Source organism: Salmo salar, chromosome ssa10 (genome assembly GCF_905237065.1).
Source record: "Salmo salar chromosome ssa10, Ssal_v3.1, whole genome shotgun sequence".
In the NCBI taxonomy this organism is placed as follows: Eukaryota; Metazoa; Chordata; class Actinopteri; order Salmoniformes; family Salmonidae; genus Salmo; species Salmo salar.
The window spans coordinates 71,486,420-71,508,563 of record NC_059451.1 but is presented as its reverse complement, the minus strand read 5'-3'; the positions used below and the strand labels follow the sequence as shown (position 1 = coordinate 71,508,563).

At 42.4% G+C, this 22,144-nt stretch overlaps 1 protein-coding gene across 1 annotated transcript; it reads left to right on the top strand.

Annotated features, from left to right (window-relative positions):
• Positions 1 to 1,986: 1,986 nt before the first annotated feature.
• nox5 (NADPH oxidase, EF-hand calcium binding domain 5) lies at positions 1,987 to 21,699 on the top strand. The gene is made up of 17 exons (XM_014123982.2): positions 1,987 to 2,770; positions 4,369 to 4,532; positions 4,819 to 4,969; positions 5,305 to 5,515; positions 5,872 to 6,112; positions 6,396 to 6,549; positions 10,122 to 10,294; positions 12,177 to 12,359; positions 12,698 to 12,830; positions 17,068 to 17,210; positions 17,354 to 17,545; positions 18,397 to 18,441; positions 18,712 to 18,836; positions 19,082 to 19,166; positions 19,368 to 19,467; positions 19,730 to 19,896; positions 20,184 to 21,699. The coding sequence occupies exons 2-17, from the start codon at positions 4,413 to 4,415 to the stop codon at positions 20,313 to 20,315; spliced, it is 2,355 nt and encodes a 784-aa protein (XP_013979457.1). The 5' UTR covers positions 1,987 to 2,770; positions 4,369 to 4,412; the 3' UTR covers positions 20,316 to 21,699.
• The last annotated feature ends 445 nt before the right edge of the window (positions 21,700 to 22,144 follow it).

Sequence of the window (22,144 nt, the reverse complement as noted above, 5' to 3'; positions counted from 1 at the left end):
TCATACCCTCTGTTGTTGGGGAAGTGGTAAAAATGTCAGGTGTTTATAAAAAGTTACAAAAAATGTTGAAGCGGTTACTAAGGCAGCTGTAACTTTTTATCGGAATTCTTCAAACCTCAGATTTGAATAGCAGAGAAGTAGACAAAGATTTCATACGCTTCAACTTTCTATCTTAGTTGTGGCAAAGTGGTCAAGGTAGCTGATTTGTGTCAAAAGTTGTATTGTTGCATTTACAGTGAACTGAATATTGGAAGTGATGATGTCACTATGGGGCCTTTCAGAATCTTGAGGAAATGTCATGAAAATGAATGAACAGATATCAAAAAGTTGTATTCAAGCACACTATTCCAGACCGATCTTCATGTTTTAAAGTTTGAATTACTTTTCTAGCTTAAACGGTGTAGGAGGAGTAGCATTCCAAATAATAAGAAGAAAAAGAAGTATGACAAATATTTAGAATGGGACGTTTTCTTCGCAAGTCCCATTAATAACTAAATCAGAAATAATTCCTACAATATCTAAAGTGTGGCTAGTAATAAAGCCACACTAGTAGTAAGTAATTGAAGTATGACCAATAACAGTAGTATGTTTCTTCACAATCACACTAAGTACAGTGTGTAAGACTTGTATGCATGTTGATACCGAGATATGAGGGCGACCCACTGCTATTACACAACATTATATCTAAGCATTGATGCCAGTACTGAAAGCTGCTCAGCGGGGAGTGGGCTGTCAGACACAGCTGCTGGGTATCAGGGCTCACTGCTGCCTGTTCTGTCCCCTCCACCATCACTAGAATAAGCCAGGCTGCCAACCAGGGAGTTTGGGTTTGGATGACTGAAGAAAAATATCAATGCTGGAGAAAGGTGCATCTTGAAAGCATTGACCAGCTCAGAAAATTGGACATAGTATTGACGCAGAAGCCTATCTGTGTTGTAGGTAAGCACAACTTCTTATGCAAAGATTGCATGATTATGACTGGTGAAGGTATAAGACAGGTAATACTATGCTTTCCCGTCAATACAGGCTTATACGATTTTAAGCAGTGTTTTTAGAACTATGTCGATTTAGTCTAACACTCCAGTGATTAACATCTGATTTAGTTCAGAATGTTGTTATTTTTTTTTATTATTGCCAAAAGGAACTGGAGAGATAATAGGCCTTGCCTATAAAAACTTTTGCGTTACAGTGAACATTTTTAAGATGATCATCAAAATATATGATGGCATGTATTATCCAATCTTATAACAGTTGCTGTATATCTTCCGGCCAAATAAATACTGTATACAAAGTCCCTCCTCCTTTCCATCAGGTTCATTCCATTTGATTTCAATAACTTTTAGACCACACCACTTTTGATTTCCACAAAACTTTCTAAACATATTTGCATTTGTTAGAAGTGGTCAGAAAGTTACTTTTTGGACCTGATAGATGTGCTCAAAGTTGGCCCATTTTGCATACCCCCACCTTACCATGAGACATCCATGTCATCATCACTGGAAAATATAAACGGTTGAGTTTTATATAATTTAAAAGCATACAAAGAATGTGTGTCAAAAAATGTTTTTATAAAAATGTGGACATTTTTTACCTTTAATGTCAATGATCTAAAAATAAAAGTAAACTAAAAGTAAACTCCTATAAAAAAAAAAAAGTGCGCATATGTTGTAGCTTAGGACCTATTTTACATAATATGAGGTGCTTGTGTTGTGCCCTCCTTCGGTTGAGACATAGCATACTCTTGACACAGGGTGGTTGGCATTTCAATCATAGAAATATATTCATAGAATGGACATATCCCGTCAGACCACTGCAATTTAGCTGATACGTCATTGAAATTGAAATTTAATAGACATTTTGACTTCTAAATACTACCACAAAGAAGGCCTCCGGTCAACCCACCGTTGAATGTCAACTTAAATTGGAAGTCTATTCTATTATCTATATTTCTATGATTTCATGGAAGATTACAGTATAATTTCAAACTGATATTCCCATTCAAGTCAACATTTTCAAATGTGTGGATCTCCAACCATCTTTGTGCTACCTTATTAAATTAGAAATGTCAAATGTATTGACATTTTTGTACATTTATCAGCTAAAACACCCACCCTGTATTCAAGAGCATGCTGTGTCTCAACCGATGGTGGGCACAATACAAACACCTTAGATTATGTCAAATTGGGTCTCGGTGTCACTCTGCTACTGTGGAATTGCACTCACACATACCTGTCTTTCAACATACTATGTATCAGATGTCAGGACACTCTAGGCCTCAACTCGTGACAATCCAACCTTGAAATCCTGAACATTAGCAAAGCTTATTATTATAACTAACCGCCAAAGGTTTCCCCATTCATCTGTGACATTACTCTCTGTAGGAAACATGACAATGTAACAGATGTCTCACCATTCTCATTGTTCAATTGAAAGTTGTATCAGCTTCATATCCACCAACGTCTGTAATGATGCATGTTTACGTAATTCAGAATGACTATACAATCTTGATACTCAGAAGCATAATTTGCTCTTTAGCCACCATGCTTTTAGCCATTGGGGCTATCCAATTTTTCTTAGCCTCTGGTGCTATTAGCCTTTGCATTTTCACATAACTATCTGTACTCCAAAAAGCTCTGTATTAAAACTTTTACTTCGACCAGATCCTGGGAGTCAAGTCTAGTTTTTACCTTTACAAAGTCAACTTGCTACTGCAAATTACCGTCTACAGTGTGTTGTAAAGAAGTGGGATTCATTCAACTCCACAATAGAGGTAAGTGGTTTACTTATGATCAGGATGCAAGTCTTTAATTAGACATCCACCTGGCAACCTCAGTCACACTGTATTCTTTCTATAGTTGTCTTCATCCTCCCCGAGCCAGTGACGCAATTGCAAACCTTTGTCATCTCTGTGCAAGCATTGTTTTGGGGTTCAAGTCTAAATCTTTATTTCCCGCTTCTATGTAGCATACTAGATGTCAAAGTCTTATTTTAGATCTGTAAATCGTAATTCTACAGTAGTTAAATCAGGTAGAGCAGTCAAATCAAGTAATTTGTGTTCTTTCTCAAACTATCCTACATCACACAAACCCTCACTACGTTACATTAGTGGCAGCCTACTAGCCATGTCTCACAAACTGTTACCCTTTTCACATTATTGCGCTGACCTCAACCAAACTGACCTGACTTGGAAATGTTCTTTCACATTGGTTTTGTTCGACATTGCAGCCAACAGTGCAGGTGACTGCCGACTGACTGATCTAAAAAAAACCTTGCATTGTAAATAACTACTCAATATTATTTGTAGGTCAGTCAGTCACAATTTACCCATGATACATTTAAGCGATAAGGCCCAAGGGGGTGTGGTATATGGCCAATATACCATGGCTTAGGGCTGTTTCTCCGCATGACGAAACGCGGAGTGCCTGGATACAGGACTTAGCCATTGGACATTAGCCATATACCACAAATCCCCAAGGTGCCTTATTGCTATTATAAACTTGTTGCCAACGTAATGTCATACCAGTGGTATACGGTCGGATATACCACGGCTGTCAGCCAATCAGCATTCAGGGATCGAACCACCCGGTTTATAATATGGTTTTGATCCTCTTGAACCCGGCCATTGTCTTTAAAGGGGAGAGGCTATGCAGACACGCCTGGTGCGCAAATTGATGATGTTTGTCACACAGGGAGAGTCAAGTGGAGACGAACAGATTCGGTTCAGTCAGTTGTCCCGATGAGCCGAAGTTAGGACTTGGGAGTGTACAGAATCATTCCATTTTTATCGGAGTAATTGTTGAAAATCACTGCAATAAATGTGCTTTAGCCATCACCCTGGCCTGATATTGGCTACACTATCTAGCTACTTCCTTCGCCTTACTGAGGCAAGCTGTGCCCCATGATGTGTTGCCTGATTGTAGCGCAAACTCTCCCTGTTGAGTAGTGTAGACTATCACAGTGACATCCAGATGGTTACTCCCAGTATTACAAGTTATTTCTCATGTAGGCTACTCTAAATAAAATCAAGTGGGATGGAACAAATTGGAGATGGTGTCTAAATCCAGATGGAGACCAATACTACAAGCTATTTTGCCCATCGAAATAAACATCACGTTCTTTAACAAGTCGTAATTAGCGCCATGCTGCTGTTGCCAGCTAGCCATCATAAATTAGCTGTGAAGGGCTCATCAGCACCACTGGATCAGGACAACTGACTGAACTGAATTAATTTGTCTTCAAACTCAACTCTCAGCTGTGCGGCATACTTCATCAATTTGGACACCAGGCGTGTCCATATAGCCTCTCCCTCTTTAAAGCTCCCTTTTTGCCATGGCCTTATGTAGGTTATTTCGTGTGTTGACATTACAGCAGGCGTGGTGGTGAGCGTAGAAGGCTACCATCCCAGCAGCACCATGAGTCTGGATGAGGATGCACGGTGGCTGGAGTGGGTGACCAAGCAGTTTGAGAGCATCGCGGGAGATGACAAAGAAATTGACCTGGAGGAGTTCAAAACGGCCCTCAAGGTCAAGGAGGTAAGTCAGGGGTCAAGGTTCAACTGATTTCTCATGTATTTTGTTGGTCATTTTTTGTGACAAATAAGCTCAAATAGGGCTGGAGTAGGATGGGTAGGGGGTACAGTGCAATAACGTCAAATACGTGAAGGTTCACATACAGAGCCGCCAAAAATGAACAGTCTCAATGTCTGACTTCCGCTTACTCTAAATGATTGTGCTTTATGGATTATGTACGGTATGTGAGTTGTACTTACTTTGTCCATAGAAGTCAGTGCTGTGTGTGATTCTGTGTGTGTTTGTGCAGTCTTTCTTTGCGGAGCGGTTCTTTGCACTGTTTGACTCTGACGGTAGCAAAACCATCAGTCTGGACGAGCTGCTGAAGGCTCTGGATCTGCTGATCCATGGCAGCGAGACGGACAAGCTCCGCTTCCTCTTCCAGGTCTATGACGTCGATGGTATGTGTTTAGCCTAGTGCCAGATCTGTTTGTGCAGTCTTGACAATTGCCAGTGACCAGGAGTTGGCAAGACGACACACATAGATCTGTGACCAAGCTTGTAAGTGTTACTTATGAAGACAAAATGTGTGCATTATCCACCATTAAAACACACAGTGACATAAAACATCTACACGTTTTTGGTATGCTATATAAACTGATGTATGAGAATGGTCAGTGAAACCTCCACGCATTGTCTCACCTTTAGGACATGCAGTTTATTGCGTCCAACTTAGCTGCCTATATTTTCAGCAACTTGCAACAGACTATTTATGATGATTTCGCTTGGCCTGCAGGCAGTGGCTCGATTGACCCAGACGAGCTGCGCACAGTGCTCAAGTCCTGCCTGCGCGAGAGCGCCATCTCCCTGCCAGAGGAGAAGCTGGACGACCTGACCCTGGCTCTGTTCGAGTCGGCTGACAAGGACAACAGCGGCTCCATCACCTTCGAGGAGCTCAAGGCCGAGCTGGAGAACTTCCCTGAGGTTATGGAGAATCTCACCATCAGGTCTCAAGGCACAGCTAACATGTTTAAACATGGGGCCAGTTTCCCAGACACAGATGAAGCCCAGCCCTGGACTAAAAAGTTTAGGAATATGCTTACTTTTTGTCAGGGAATCAGGCTCAGAATGTATCAAACATGCAAAATATAAGGAAGGCTCACATGTCCATACACGCATAAGATTTTCCCTGTGACATTTTATGTAGTCCAGTGTCTGTTTTCCAACTCTGTATCTTAGCAACATAGTTAATATGTCCCCAAAGAATGATCTTTACCGCAGAAGAAGTGCCTAGATCCTAGATCAGCACTCCTATTCTGAAACTCTTTGTAAATATGGGCCCTCCATTTCCTCCACCACCTAGCGCTGCCAACTGGCTGAAACCTCCCGGCCTGGAGCAGAAGAAGGGGCGGCATACCCCGCGCTACCTTACGCCGGCGTACTGGCACAACAACAGCCGAAAGCTCCTCTTTCTGTGCGCCTACACTTGCCTCAACCTGCTGCTGTTCATCACCGCCATGCTGAAGAACGCAGAGGGGGGATTCTGGTACATGGTGGCCAAGGGCTGCGGCCAGTGCCTCAACTTCAACTGTACCTTTGTCATGGTGAGGGAGTTAGTGGGGAAGTGGGGGAGGGAGGGGGTGAATGTGATTTGGTAGATAGAGATGAAGAGATATTCAGCAACTCTCGGAAAGGACAATGAATGTTTGCTTCATAAGTCAATCTTTTAAACCAGCACGTTTCGGCGAAGGCCTTCATGAGGGTATTGGTGTTAAGAGGTAGACATCGACATGCAGCTGTGACATTTCCCTTAGCAACACTAGACTTTTTGCACTGATTGTGTCTGTGTATCTGTGTGTATACGTGTTTACATGTGAATGTGTGTAGGTGCTAATGCTGCGGCGCTGTTTGACCTGGCTGCGGGCCACTTGGGTGGTGAGGGTGCTGCCTCTGGACCAGAACATCCTGCTGCATCAGATGGTGGGCTACGCCATTGTCACCTTCTCCACCATGCACACCACTGCCCACTTCATGAACTTTGGTACGCAGGAACACACACGCTCTAAACCACAAACACTCACATGTTATAAACCTTCCCTCTCCCAGATGCAGTCAACCAGTCCCAAAAATATTTTTAAGCCTTGAGACAATTGTTTCATGAGCTGAAATAAAAGACCCCAGAAATGTTCCATATGCACAAAAAGCTTATTTCTCTCAAATTTTGTGCACAAATTTGTTAACATCCCTGTTAGTGAGCATTTCTCCTTTGCCAAGATAATCCGTCCACCTGACAGGTGTGGCATGTCAAGAAGCTGATTAAACAGCATGATCATTACACAGGTGCACCTTGTGCTGGTGGCAATAAATGGCCCCTCTAAAATGTGCAGTTTTGTCACACAACACAATGCCACAGATATCTCAAGTTTTGAGAGAGTGTGCAAGACCAACCACCCGGACAGCTGACGAAACTATGGTTTTGCAAATCTGAAGAATTTCTGCACAAACGGTCAGAAACCGTCTGTGCTCGTCGTCCTCACCAGGGTATTGACCTGACTGCAGTTTGGCATCGTAACAGACTTCAGTGGGCAAATGCTCACCTTCAATGGCTACTGGCACGGTGGAGAAGTGTACCCTTCACGGATGAATCCTGGTTTCAACTGTACAGGCAGATGGCAGACAGCGTGTATGGCGTCATGTGGGTGAGCGGTTTGCTGATGTCAACCTCGTGAACAGAGTGCCCCATGGTGGCGGTGGGGTTGTGGTATCAGCAGACATAAGCTACAGACAATGAACACAATTGCATTTTATCGATGGCAATTTGGATGCACAGAGATACCGTGGTGAGATCCTGAGGCTCATTGTTGTGCCATTCATCCGCCGCTATCACCTCATGTTTCAGCATGATAATGCACAACCTCATGTCGCAAGGATCTGTACACAATTCCTGGAACCTGAAAATGTTCTAGTTCTGCCATGGCCTGCATACTTACCAAACATGTCACCCATTGAGCCGTTTGGGATGCTCTGGATCGACGTGTACAACGGCGTCTTCCAGTTTCCGCAAATATCCATCAACTTCGCACAGCCATCGAAGAGGAGTGGGACAACATTCCACAGGCCACAATCAACAGCATGATCAACTCTATGTGAAGGAGATTTGTCACGCTGCATGAGGCAAATGGTGGTCACACCAGATACTGACTGGTTTTTATAATTCACGCCCCTAACTTTTTGTTAAGTTATCTGTGACCAACAGATGCATATCTGCATTCCCAGTCGTGTAATCCATAAATTAGGGCCTATGTATTTATTTCAATTGACTGATTTCCTTATATGAACTGTAACTCAGCCACCCTTTGCCTTGATGACAGGTTTGCACACTCTTGGCATTCTCTTATCCAGCTTCATGAGGTAGTTACCTGGAATGAATTTAAATTAACAGGTGTGCCTTGTTAAAAGTTAATTTGTGGAATTTCTTTCCTTCTTAATGTGTTTGAGCCAATAGGTTGTGCTGTGACAAGGTAGGGAGTTATACAGAAGATAGCCCTATTTGGAAAAAGACCAAGTCCATATTATGGCAAGAACAGCTCAAATAAGCAAAGAGAAACGACAGTCCATCATTACTTTAAGACATGAAGGTCAGTCAATCCAGAACATTTCAATAACTTTTAAAGTTTTGTTCAAGGGCAGTAGCAAAAAGCATCAGGCGCTATGATGAAACTGGCACTCATGAGGACCGCCACAGGAATGGAAGACCCGGAGTTACCTCTGCTGCAGAGGATAAGTTCGTTAGAGTTAGAGTCAGATTGCAGCCCAAATAAATGCTTCACAGAGTTCAAGTAACAGACACATCTCAACATCAACTGTTAAGAGGAGACTGTGTGAATCAGGCCTTCATGATTGAATTGCTGCAAAGAAACCACTGCTAAAGGACACCGATTATAAGAAGAGACTTGTTTGGACCAAGAAACACAAGCAATGGACATTAGACCGCTGGAAATCTGTCCTTTGGTCTGATGAGTCCAAATTTGAGATTTTTAGTTCTAACCGCCGTGTCTTTGTGAGACACAGAGTAGGTGAATGGATGATCTCCGCATGTGTGGTTCCCACTGTGAAGCATGGAGGAGGAGGTGTGATGGTGTGGGGGTGCTTTGCTGGTGACACTGTCAGTGATTAGAATTCAAGACACACTTAACCAGCATGGTTTATGCTTAGTGGAACTATCATTTGTTTTTCAACAGGACAATGATCCAAAACACCCCTCTAGGCTGTGTAAGGGCTATTCGACCAAGGAGAGTGATGGGGTGCTGCATCAGTTGACCTGGTCTCCACAATCAACCGACCTCAACCCAATTGAGATGGTTTGGGATGAGTTGGACTGCAGAGTGAAGGAAAAGCACTCAACAAGTGCTCAGCGTATATGGGGACTCCTTCAAAACTGTTGAAAAAGCATTCCAGGTGAAGCTGGTTGAGAGAATGCCAAGAGTGTGCAAAGCTGTCATCAAGGCAAAGGGTGGCTACTTTGAAGAATCTAAAATCTAAAATATAATTTCATTTGTTTAACACTTTTTTGTTTACTGCATGATTCCATATGTGTTATTTCATAGTTTTGATGTCTTCACTATCATTCTACAATGTAGAAAATAGCAAAAATAAAGCATGAGTAGATGTGTCCAAACTTTTGACTGGTACTATATTTTGGCTATAATTAGAATGCCAAATGTGTTTAATAAGACTGAGTACACATCAGTGTTTCCCATATCAATACTTATTACCTCACCTAAACACATATTTGTTCTATAGGCGGGTTGGTTGACAAAGTCACGAAAACGAATCATGCGTTGTTATGATTTTGAACGGTCAGATAGCTAGCAACAATTACAAGAAGATGCCATGTGGGAAATCGTAGTTGGCTTGTTTCCGCTAGTTGTATCTTGTTCTTGATATCATGTCTTGTTTTGAGGTGTTTTGACTTATTCCATGTCAACGCTAAATAATATGGCTCAAATTCGCTAGCTAGCTAACCAGCAACTGTATTTATGTATTTGAGAGACAACAAGTGCGCTTTGTGCAAATGTATTTATGTTTTCAATAAACATTTGGAGACAAAATAAACATGTTGACAACAATCTAAGCCAACCCTGTCTGTTTTGCCCCATAGTTGCGCACGTGATGGTTTTGTTGCTAAACAACCAACCCATTTATTGGTTTCAATTTAATGTTTTGGTATTTGCATCTCTGAATGATGTCTCTAGACTGGAGGGTACACCAGAGGCTGGTGAGATGAGCTATAGTGGGACGGGCTCATTGTAATGGCTGGAATGGAATTAATGGAACGGTCATTTGTTTGATGTGTTTGATACTGTTCCATTTATTCCATTCTTGCCATTACAATGAGCCCGTCCTCCTATAGCTCCTCTCTCCAGCCGCCTCTGTGGTACACATAACGGCATGTTAATGTTTAGACTGATCCAGCCCTTTCCCTTGGTCTAAGGTGGTGCTGTATTGTGGCTTTCAACTGATCACATTTATTTATAAACCTCTTTTTACATCAGCAGTTTTCACAAAGTGTTTTTACAGTAAAATGGTCTGATCCTTTGTTTCCTCCTTCAGTACACCTATCTCAGAACAGCAGCTACAGCCTGTGGGAGCACCTTTTCACTACTAGGCCAGGGATTGGCTGGGTGCAGGGCTCTGCATCCCTTACCGGCATGGTGCTACAGATCATGATCTGTCTAATGGTGGTCTGTTCCAGCACCTTTGTCCGCCGCAGCGGACATTTTGAGGTACAGTTGTCAATCTAGCTAGTAATTTAGCAGGCGCTCATATACAAACTTTAAAGTTTTATTAGTCTTATGCACGGGATACACATGGTATACACCAGCGTTCCCCAACTGGCAGACCGTTTTATTTGGACAGATTAAAAACACCAGGAAATCAGCTCCAATTTATTAACATTTTGGGAATCTGTTCCCAAGTATTCCCACGCGTATGCGAGACACGTGATCGTATACATACAGTGCATTCGGAAAGTATTCAAGCCCATTGACTTTTTCCACATTTTGTTACTTTACAGCCTTATTCTAAAATGGATGAAATAGTGTTTTTCCTCATCAATCTACACACAATACCCCATACTGACAAAGCAAAAACAGGGCTTTAGACATCAAAACCCCGGAAATATCACATTTAAATAAGTATTCAGACCCTTTACTCAGTACATTGTTGAAGCACCTTTAGTAGTGATTACAGCCTCGAGTCTTCTTGGGTATGACGCTACAAGCTTGGCACACCTGTGTTTGGGGAGTTTCTCCCATTCTTCTCTGCAGATCCTCTCAAGCTCTGTGAGGTTGGATAGGGAGCATAGCTGCACAGCTATTTTCAGGTCTCTCCATATATGTCCGATCATGTTCAAGTCTGGGATCTGGCTGGGCCACTCAAGGACATTCAGAGACTTGTCCTGAAGCCACTCCTGCGTGGTCTTGGCTGTGTGCCTAGGGTTATTGTCCTGTTGGAAGGTGAACCTTCAACCCAGCCTGAGGTTCTGAGTGCTCTGGAGCAGGTTTTCATCAAGGATCTCTCTGTACTTTGCTCCGTTCATCTTTCCCTCAATCCTAACTAGTCTCCCAGTCACTGAAAAACATCACCACATGATGCCGCCACCACCATGCTTCACCATAGGGACGGTGCCAGGTTTCTTCCAGACGTGACGCTTGCCATTATGGCCAAATAGTTCAAACTGGGTTTCATCAGACCAGAGAATCTTGTTTCTCATGGTCTGAGAGTCTTTAGGTGCCTTTTGGCAAACTTCAAGCGGGCTATCATGTGCCTTTTACTGAGGAGTGGCTTCCGTCTGGCCACTCTACCATAAAGGCCTGATTGGTGGAGTGCTGCAGAGAGGGTTGTCCTTCTGGAAGATTCTCCCATCTCCACAGAGAAGCTCTGGAGCTCTGTCAGAGTGACCACCGGGTTCTTGGCCACCTCCCTGACCAAGGCCCTTCTCCCCCGATTGCTCAGTTTGGCCAGGTGGCCAGCTCTAGGAAGAGTCTTGGTGGTTCCAAACTTCTTCCATTTCAGAATGATGGAGGCCACTGTGTTCATGGTGGCCTTCAATGCTGCAGACATTTTTTGGTACCCTTCCCCAGATCTGTGCCTCGACACAATCCTGTCTTGGAGCTCTACGGACAATTCCTACAACTTCATGGCTTGGTTTTTTCTCTGATATGCACTGTCAACTGTGGGACCTTATATAGACAGGTGTGTGCCTTTCCAAATCGTGTCAAATCAAATGAATTTACCACAGGTGGACTCAAATTCTCAAATTGTAGAAACATCTCAAGGATGATCAATGGACACAGGATGCACCTGTTTCATAGCAAGGGCCTGAATACTTATGTAAATAAGGTATTTCTGTTTTTATTTGTAATACATTTGCAAAAATTTCTAAAAAACGTTTTTATTTTTTGTTATTTGTCAATTCTCTTTATCTAATATTAGGTTTTGGTTGAAGATCTGATAACATTCACTTTCAAAAATATGTACAAATAGAGAAAATCAGAAAGGGGTCAAATACTTAATCACAGCACTGTACATTCACATACACTAGCTCCCTCCATCACTACACCCAAATTCTCAAATTGTTTTAATTTTTGTGCGTTGCTTCCCCAGGTGTTCTACTGGTCCCACCTGTCCTATGTGTGGGTGTGGGCTCTGCTGGTGGTGCACTGTGCCAACTTCTGGAAGTGGTTTGTGGTGCCTGGTGTGATCTTCCTGCTGGAGAAACTAGTGGGCGTCGCTGTTTCTCACATGGGAGGCCTCTACATCGTGGAGGTCAACCTGCTGCCGTCTAAGGTGCCCATCTGAATGTTATACCAATAGCGATCACTTTTCTTAAAGAGGACATCTATTCACTTTTATGTTTTTCAATATCTAGCTATTGTGTTATGACACCTGCTCAACACATAATGAAGTTTGACTACATCTCTGCTGTTGAAGTATTAGATTATAATATGATACAACTTATCCCAACCTACCAACCCTACTATAGACGAGAAAAGTCAACTAGCATTGTGCAGTTTGGACAGAGTGTAGATGGCTCTGTTAGCCTAGTAGTTAATGTCTTTATTTTTGTTCAGAGACCATTTTTGTTTCCCCCCTTGAGAGTGTTGAAAAATGTCTGTTACTTGCAGGTGACCCATCTGGTAATCAAGCGGCCCCAGTTTTTCCACTTCAAACCAGGGGATTATGTTTACATCAACATTCCAGACATCGCTAAGTATGAGTGGCATCCTTTCACCATCAGCAGTGCTCCAGAGCAGCCAGGTTTTTATTTTTATTTCACATTTTAGCACGGAGTCACATTTAAGACCAATACAAATATACAAGATTACAAAACATACTTAAGAGAAATAATCACATTCCTCAGCAAAGAGGTCCCTAATCAACAATTTGAATTGCCCGAGAGGCACCAGTACGTATAGTTGCAGGGAACTCTGTAGATTGTTCCATACAGTACATGGGGTGCAAAGAAACCAAAAGCAGATTTACCTATCTGGGCTCCCGAGTGGCTCAGCGGTCTAAGGCACTGCATGTCAGTGCTTGAGGTGTCACTATAGTCCCTGATTCGAATCCAGGCTGTATCTCAAGTGTCCGTTATTGGGAGTCCCATAGGGCGGCACACAATTGGCCCAGCGTTGTCCAGGTTTGGCCGGGGTAGGCGGTCATTGTAAATAAGAATTTGTTCTTAACTGAATTGCCTAGTTACATAAAGGTTACACAACTGTGAAGACCGAAGGGATCTCCAGAGTTAGCCATCCCTGAAACCGAGGATGTTAACTCATACGTCTAAATGATGTTAAGTATGGCGGAAGTTTACAGTGAGGGAAAAAAGTATTTGATCCCCTGCTGATTTTGTTTGTTTGCCCACTGACAAAGAAATGATCAGTCTATAATTTTAATGGTAGGTTTAATTGAACAGTGAGTGACAGAATAACAACAACAAAAATCCAGAAAAACGCATGTCAAAAATGTTATCAATTGATTTGCATTTTAATGAGGGAAATAAGTATTTGACCCCCTCTCAATCAGAAAGATGTCTGGCTCCCAGGTGTCTTTTATACAGGTAACGAGCTGAGATTAGGAGCACACTCTTAAAGGGAGTGCTCCTAATCTCAGCTTGTTACCTGTATAAAAGACACCTGTCCACAGAATCAATCAATCAATCAGATTCCAAACTCTCCACCATGGCCAAGACCAAAGAGCTCTCCAAGGATGTCAGGGACAAGATTGTAGACCTACACAAGGCTGGAATGGGCTACAAGACCATCGCCAAGCAGCTTGGTGAGAAGGTGATAACAGTTGGTGTGATTATTCGCAAATGGAAGAAACACAAAATAACTGTCAATCTCCCTCGGCCTGGGGCTCCATGCAAGATCTCACCTCGTGGAGTTGCAATGATCATGTGAACGGTGAGGAATCAGCCCAGAACTACACGGGAGGATCTTGTCAATGATCTCAAGGCAGCTGGGACCATAGTCAACAAGAAAACAATTGGAAACACACTACGCCGTGAAGGACTGAAATCCTGCAGCGCCCGCAAGGTCCCCCTGCTCAAGAAAGCACATATACATGCCCGTCTGAAGTTTGCCAATGAACATCTGAATGATTCAGAGGACAACTGGGTGAAAGTGTTGTGGTCAGATGAGACCAAAATGGAGCTCTTTGGCATCAACTCAACTCACCGTGTTTGGAGGAGGAGGAATGCTGCCTATGACCCCAAGAACACCATCCCCACTGTCAAACATGGAGGTGGAAACATTATCCTTTGGGGGTGTTTTTCTGCTAAGGGGACAGGACAACTTCACCGCATCAAAGGGACGATGGACGAGGCCATGTACCGTCAAATCTTGGAAGAGAACCTCCTTCCCTCAGCCAGGGCATTGAAAATGGGTCGTGGATGGGTATTCCAGCATGGCAATGACCCAAAACACACAGCCAAGGCAACAAAGGAGAGGCTCAAGAAGAAGCACATTAAAACCTCTTACATCTAGACGTTCCGCTAGCGGAACACCTGCTCCAATATCCAAAGATAGGCGTGGCGCGAATTACAAATTCCTCAAAAATACAAAAACTTCAATTTTTCAAACATATGACTATTTCACAGCATTTTAAAGACAAGACTCTCCTTTATCTAACCACACTGTCCGATTTCAAAAAGGCTTTACAGCAAAAGCAAAACATTAGATTATGTCAGCAGAGTACCAAGCCAGAAATAATCAGACACCCATTTTTCAAGCTAGCATATAATGTCACAAAAACCCAGAAGACAGCTAAATGCAGCACTAACCTTTGATGATCTTCATCAGATGACACACCTAGGACATTATGTTATACAATACATGCATGTTTTGTTCAATCAAGTTCATATTTATATCAAAAAACAGCTTTTTACATTAGCATGTGACGTTCAGAACTAGCATACCCCCCGCAAACTTCCGGGGAATTTACTAACAATTTACTAAATTACTCACGATAAACGTTCACAAAAAGCATAACAATTATTTTAAGAATTATAGATACAGAACTCCTCTATGCACTCGATATGTCCGATTTTAAAATAGCTTTTTGGTGAAAGCACATTTTGCAATATTCTAAGTACATAGCCCAGCCATCACGGGCTAGCTATTTAGACACCCGGCAAGTTTAGCCTTCACCAAAATCAGATTTACTATAACAAAAATGTTATTACCTTTGTCGTCTTCGTCAGAATGCACTCGCAGGACTGCTACTTCAATAACAAAAGTTGGTTTGGTCCCAAATAATCCATCATTATATCCGAATAGCGGCGTTTTGTTCGTGCGTTCCAGAAACTATCCGAAATGGTAAATCAGGGTCGTGCGCATGGCGCAATTCGTGACAAAAAAATTCGAAATATTCCATTACCGTACTTCGAAGCATGTCAACCGCTGTTTAAAATCAATTTTTATGCAATTTATCTCGTAAAAAAGCGATAATATTCCGACCGGGAATCTCCTTTTCGGCAAACAGAGGAAAAATCACAAAGACGGGGGCGGCCAGTGCACGCGCCTAAGCCCACAGTCCCTTGATCGGCCACTTGACAAAGGCGATAATGTGTTTCAGCCTGGGGCTGGGATGACGACATTCTGTTTTTTCCCGGGCTCTGAGAGCCTATGGAAGACGTAGGAAGTGTCACGTTAGAGCAGAGATCCTTTGTAATTGAATGAGATGGCAAAGAAGTTCAAGAAATGGTCAGACAGGCCACTTCCTGTAAAGGAATCTCTCAGGTTTTGACCTGCCATTTGAGTTCTGTTATACTCACAGACACCATTCAAACAGTTTTAGAAACTTTGGAGTGTTTTCTATCCAAAGCCAATAATTATATGCATATTCTAGTTACTGGGCAGGAGTAGTAACCAGATTAAATCGGGTACGTTTTTTATCCAGCTGTGAAAATACTGCCCCCTAACCATAACAGGTTAAGGTCCTGGAGTGGCCTAGCCAGTCTCCAGACCTTAATCCCATAGAAAATCTGTGGAGCGAGCTGAAGGTTCGAGTTGCCAAACGTCAGCCTCGAAACCTTAATGACTTGGAGAAGATCTGCAAAGAGGAGTGGGACAAAATCCCTCCTGAGATGTGTGCAAACCTGGTGGCCAACTACAAGAAACGTCTGATCTCTGTGATTGCCAACAAGGGTTTTGCCACCAAGTACTTAGTCATGTTTTGCAGAGGGGTCAAATACTTATTTCCCTCATTAAAATGCAAATAATTTTATAACATTTTTGAAATGCGTTTTTCTGGATTTTTTTGTTGTTATTGTCTCTCACTGTTCAAATAAACCTACCATTAAAATTATAGACTTATCATTTCTTTGTCAGTGGGCAAACGTACAAAATCAGCAGGGGATCAAATACTTTTTTCCCTCACTGTATGTAAGAGAGCTTTATAAATAAAAAAGAGTGCATTGAATCGATCTACGTATTCAAAGAGGGCCAGCCTACTTTCTGGTAAAGAATGCAGTGATGTGTACTGAACCTGTCGCCTGTAATAAAGCACAGCGTGCTATGATAAACTGCTTCCAATAGCTTCAATATAGTGGCAGATGCATTCATATAGACATAGGTACACTCAGTTTGTCTAAAAACTGTGTTACATCCAGTTCCCCACTCTCTCTAAACTAGAATGTAATACAAAATATAACTTTATTGTTCATTAGTTAGAACGGAAATTTGTCTTCTGCCGTTCCCAACGCCCACAAGTCAGCCTCAGCGGATGGAGAGCAATTGTACATGGGATCAGACACCAGCAGCTTTCCATCTGCCAGTTTTGTTCCATTCCCATTTTTGTGTGGCCCAGCCCGGGGCTTGAACAAGCAAACTTCCACCTGCTGGTCTGCCTCTCTAACCTCTAGGCAACTTCTGCCTCCAAATTAAACTAAACTTAGAAACGCATACACATGGTCCAGTTGCAGCTTTGACATCCAGGAAAATTTCCATACAACTCAATGGAGTGTGTCTGTGCTTGCACATCCTTTTCTGAAAAGATACTCTGTGGTTGCATATCCGCTCCATGGGCCAGTGGACCAATCGTCTGTATGAGTACTTCAGGCAGCCAGACAGCCAGGTGGTCAGCACCAAGAGACTGAGCGCCAGCCTGAAGGACAGACGGCACCAGAGGAGCGCCCAGGTTCTCTACCTTCTTTTTCGCCCACTACTTATAATTCTCTCTGTTAGCAATACAATACAATTCTACATACACAAAGTCAAAACAATACAATTAAGTAGGACCCTGGAATATGGGAGTGGGCAAATCATTATATTTTCTTGCAGGAGGAGCTGTTTAAATGTGCGAACTGCAACGGGACGTTGGCCTCCAATAAGGACGATGCCATCGAGCTGACCCTGTATCGACAAAACGGGTGTAGACCAGGGCCAGGACCATGCCCAGGACCAGGGCCACAGGGGCCCAACCCAGACCAGCAGAACCAAGCAGAGAGAGGAGAAGGCCCCCCGCTCAGAGAGGTATGATCTGGGCCCCTGATAAGAAGACAATATGCAACATAGAATAAAGATATTTATCATACAAAAGAGCCTAAACTCTGAGTGATGTTTCACATGTTTACTCAGCGAAGATGTACAGCTGAATGCATATATTCAATACAGTGCAGTGTCAACTTATACCCTTAGCTCCCTTTCCACAAAGATGTACTTCAGTACTTTTCCATCACCCAGGATTTCTCCGTGCTCCTATGTCCATATCACAGGACTTCTTTTCAGTCAGGAGAAGCCATGAGTTAATGGGAGTACACATTTCTACAGTCCACTGCAATCCACCAAATAATTGCACTTCTCATACACAAAGAGCTTGAACGTAACACTACTTTCAATCTCTGAGGATCTATTCGTACTAAGAGGATATAATGATATAAAAGAGTAAAGATATAAAACAGTAATTTGCAATCTATCACCCATATTCATAAAGCATCTCAGGGCAGTTTTTCTGATCTAGGATCAGGGCATATATTCATAAAGCATCTCAGAAGAGGAGTTCTGATCTAGGATCAGTTTTGCCTTTTAGATCATAATGAATTAGATTATATGGAAAGGAGGGGACCTGATCCTAGATCAGCACTCCTACTCTGAGAGGCTTCAAGAGTACGAGCCCAGGTCCCCCATGTCAACATAATTTTATTTATTTTGATCTAAAAGGCAAAACTGATCCAATATCAGCACTTTTGCACTAAGACGCTTTAGGAATATGGGCCCTGGTCTGAAAGTACAGGAGTTTGGGTCACTGTTGTAATGCATTATGATAACATCTTATTACTTATTATAACTGATGATTAATCTGTTTTTCCTCCCGACCAACATAGATCACAGCCAAGCTTAGTGAAAACCACAGGTTCTGCAACGTCAAAGTGAGTTTGACTTCAACCTGCTTCTGTAACATTTAATCGTTGATACTGTACATAGACATACATAACATATTACTAACCCTATTTGAAGACATTATAAAGGCTTATAACAATGAATGAAGCATTATACCATCAAGGTGATGTGTCATTCTCAATTTATGAAGCGTTATACCATCAAGGTGATATGTCATTCTCTTATTAGCTATCTAGACATTCACATTAGGTTTGAATATACTCTGAATGCCTATCAGTATCTGTATCTCTGTCTGTCAGTGCTTCGTGGATGGGCCATATGGGACTCCGACGAGACAGATCTTTGCCTCTGAACACGCTGTGTTAATCGGTGCTGGTATTGGGATCACGCCTTTTGCCTCCATCTTACAGAGCATCATGTACCAGTAAGTACATGCTAGATTGCTCTGGAACAGAAACACAGAGAATTTAGAAGCACTAACTGCTATAATCCTACAATGATGATTATGGCACCAATATCTACTTTTGTTAAAGCTTAGCCCAATACTATGGTTATTAATAACTAAAAATGTGCCCGCATATTCTTCTGTAAGTCAATTTCCTAACAACTTTGGTTGGTGTGGCAATACAGATTTGAGTTTTGCAGTTTTACTTCTGATTTCTATTTAAGCTATCGCATGAGGAAACAGAACTGCCCCAACTGCAGCTACTCGTGGTGTGAGAACATTAAGGACAGTGAGATGAAACTGAGGAAGGTAAGACCCACTGCAGATGACAGATCCCCATTGGGCCTGAAAGCTTGTAGTTATTAGCCTGGTCCCAGATCTGTTAGTGCAGTCTTGCATACTCCTGTGGCCAAGTAAGCAAGACATCATGAACAGATCTGGGACCAGGCAAAAAAATATATTAGTTATAGTAAACATTTGTTAAACACTCTGTTTGTGGTTCTCCTACAGGTTGACTTTATCTGGATCAACAGAGACCAGAAATCATTTGAGTGGTTCGTGAGCCTCCTGACCAAACTGGAGATGGATCAGGCTGACGAAGAGCCAGAGGGTAAGTGAGAGAAGGGAGGAATGAAAGATACAGAGATGGAGGGAGGACAAAGAAAGGAAGAGTAAGATCTTCTGTAAGAGAAACACCACTGTGTGTTAGGGGTCAAATCTAAGGTTTGTTCCACTCCTGTGTTTCTCTGTGTAAGGTACATGTGTAAATGCCTTTTGTTTAATGTATCTATCTTATTACTGTTTTTACTGTAAAGTGGTTGCAATTTTAAATGCACTTTAAATCAAGTTTGATTTGATTTTTGAACCCTCAGGCCGCTTCTTGGAGATGCACATGTACATGACCTCTGCCCTCAGCAAGAATGACATGAAGGCCATCGGCCTGCAGATGGCGCTAGACCTCCTGGCCAAGAAGGAAAAGAGGGATTCCATCACTGGCCTTCGCACCCGCACACAGCCAGGGAGGCCAGAGTGGGGGAAGGTATGGATGTCAAACTATATCTCTGTATATATCTGTACCTGTCCATTATAAAGCTCATAGAGCATTTTTCAGCTAATCTTGAAGAGATGCACCATTTCTAAAATCGGTATGGGGTGCCTCTGCTTTATTTCGTTGTTGGCTATAAGGGCCCTGAGTTTTTCCTGGTCAGGTTATGTGGTCAGGAAAAACCTGCAATGAGTCGTGATTCAGTGACATGCAAGCTTGTGGGTCCTGTCCAACCACAGTACATTGAAAATGTCCTCTTCTTTCACATGTATCAACCGCAGGTGTTCCAGAAAGTGGCAGAGGAGAAGAAAGGGAAGGTTCATGTGTTCTACTGTGGAGCCCCTGCACTGGCTAAACTCATCAAGGCCCAATGTGAGCACTTTGGATTCAACTTCTACAAGGAGAACTTTTGAGGACTGTCCAACATTTTTCCTGACTGACATCAGCAACCTCAACTAAATCCACACACCTATGTGCTGATCTATGTCAACAGTTTCTGTACCATACACGCTGGTTGTCCACAAGCACTATCTCGTGCTGAATCCGCACTATGCCTTTACCCACCCAAGTGTGTGAAACCGACATCAGTATGCTGCTAACAGCTTCGCTTCCTCCACTGTCCCTGTCCCCTTCCTGGGCTCGAACCAGTGGTCCTCTGAATTCAAACACTCCGCCCTCCTTGAAAACATACCAACTAGTTGTGCAATAATAAGGATCCGATTCGATAGGACCATTGGCGTGACTGCCCTTAATGCATTCCTTGGTCAAAAAGTATAATGTGGTCCTTTATACTGTATATTCTATCACATTTAGTATTCAAATGGATCTACCTTGCTTTAAACCAAAACATATTCCAAAGCACAAATACTAATGGCAGACATTGTGACAGAGAATGAAATTATGTTCACACCATATGTAACAGTGTAGGTTCCGTCCCTCTCTTCGCCCCAACCCGGGCTCGAACCAGGGACCCTTGCACACATCAACAACTGACACCCCACGAAGCATCGTTACCCATCGCGCCACAAAAGCCGCGGCCCTTGCAACGCAAGGGGAAACCCTACTTCAAGTCTCAGAGCGAGTGACGACACTGATTATAACGCTATTAGCGCGCACCACCGCTAACTAACTAGCCATTTCACATCGGTTACACATACACAATTAATAGTTTATGTACCCCTTAACTATGTGTTGTTGCCAATGGATCTGATGTCTTTTTATTTTATTTAACTAGACAAGTCAGTTAAGAACAAATTCTTATTTACAATGACGGCCTACCCCAGAGAAAGCTGGGCCAATTGCGCGTCGCCCAAACCATGGCCAGTTGTGATACAGCCTGGAATTGAACCAGGGTCTGTAGTGACACCTCTAGCACTGAGATGCAGTGCCTTAGACCACTACACCACTCGGGAGCAGTGCCTGTATTAGATGTATTGTAGTAGATATATTTGAAGTTTCTGCTTAAATCTTCATGGAAGGTTGTTAAGATACAAAATACAGCATAATATGCACCTTGGTGGAAGGGTTAAATGGGTAACCCTAAGTAATGTAGTGTTTGTTCTGCATCCTGGGTAAGACCAGAAGATGTCCATTATTATAGGAAATATAGAACATATCAAACTTACGTTACAATTTTATAAAACTTATAGCTATTCAGTGTTATGTAACTAAAGTGCCTTCAGAAAGTATTCACACCCCTTGACCTTTTCCACGTTTTCTTTTGTTACAGCCTGAATTTAAAATAGATACAATTGAGATTTTTTTTGTCACTGCCCTACACAAATGTATTAAAAATGAAAAGCTGAAATGTCTTGAGTCAGTAAGTATTCAACCCCTTTGTTATGGCAAGCCTAAATACGTTCAGGAGTAAAAATGTGCTTAACAAGTCTAATAATAATTTGCATGGACTCACTCTGTGTGCAATAATAGTGTTTAACATGATTTTTTAATGACTACCTCATCTCTGTACCCCCCAAATACAATTATCTGTCGAGCAGTGAATTTCAAACACAGATTCAACCACAAAGACAAGCGAGGTTTTCCAATGCCTCGCAAAGAAGGGCACCTATTGGTAGATGAGTAAAAATATAAAAAGCAGACATTGAGTATCCCTTTGAGCATGGTGAAGTTATTAATTACACTTTGGATGGTGTATCAATACACCCAGTCACTACAAAGATACAAGTGTCCTTCCTAACTCAGGGACTTCACCATGAGGCTAATGTTGACTATAAAACAGTTA

What these genes read in the sequence shown, in the direction of transcription:
- nox5 (XM_014123982.2), top strand. Translation starts at nt 4,413, where the DNA reads ATGAGTCTGGATGAGGATGCACGGTGGCTGGAGTGGGTGACCAAGCAG. An exon ending in CCAGGTCTATGACGTCGATG is followed by an intron (nt 4,970 to 5,304) that starts GTATGTGTTTAG and finishes CTTGGCCTGCAG; the next exon opens with GCAGTGGCTCGATTGACCCA. An exon ending in ACAGGTTCTGCAACGTCAAA is followed by an intron (nt 18,442 to 18,711) that starts GTGAGTTTGACT and finishes TCTGTCTGTCAG; the next exon opens with TGCTTCGTGGATGGGCCATA.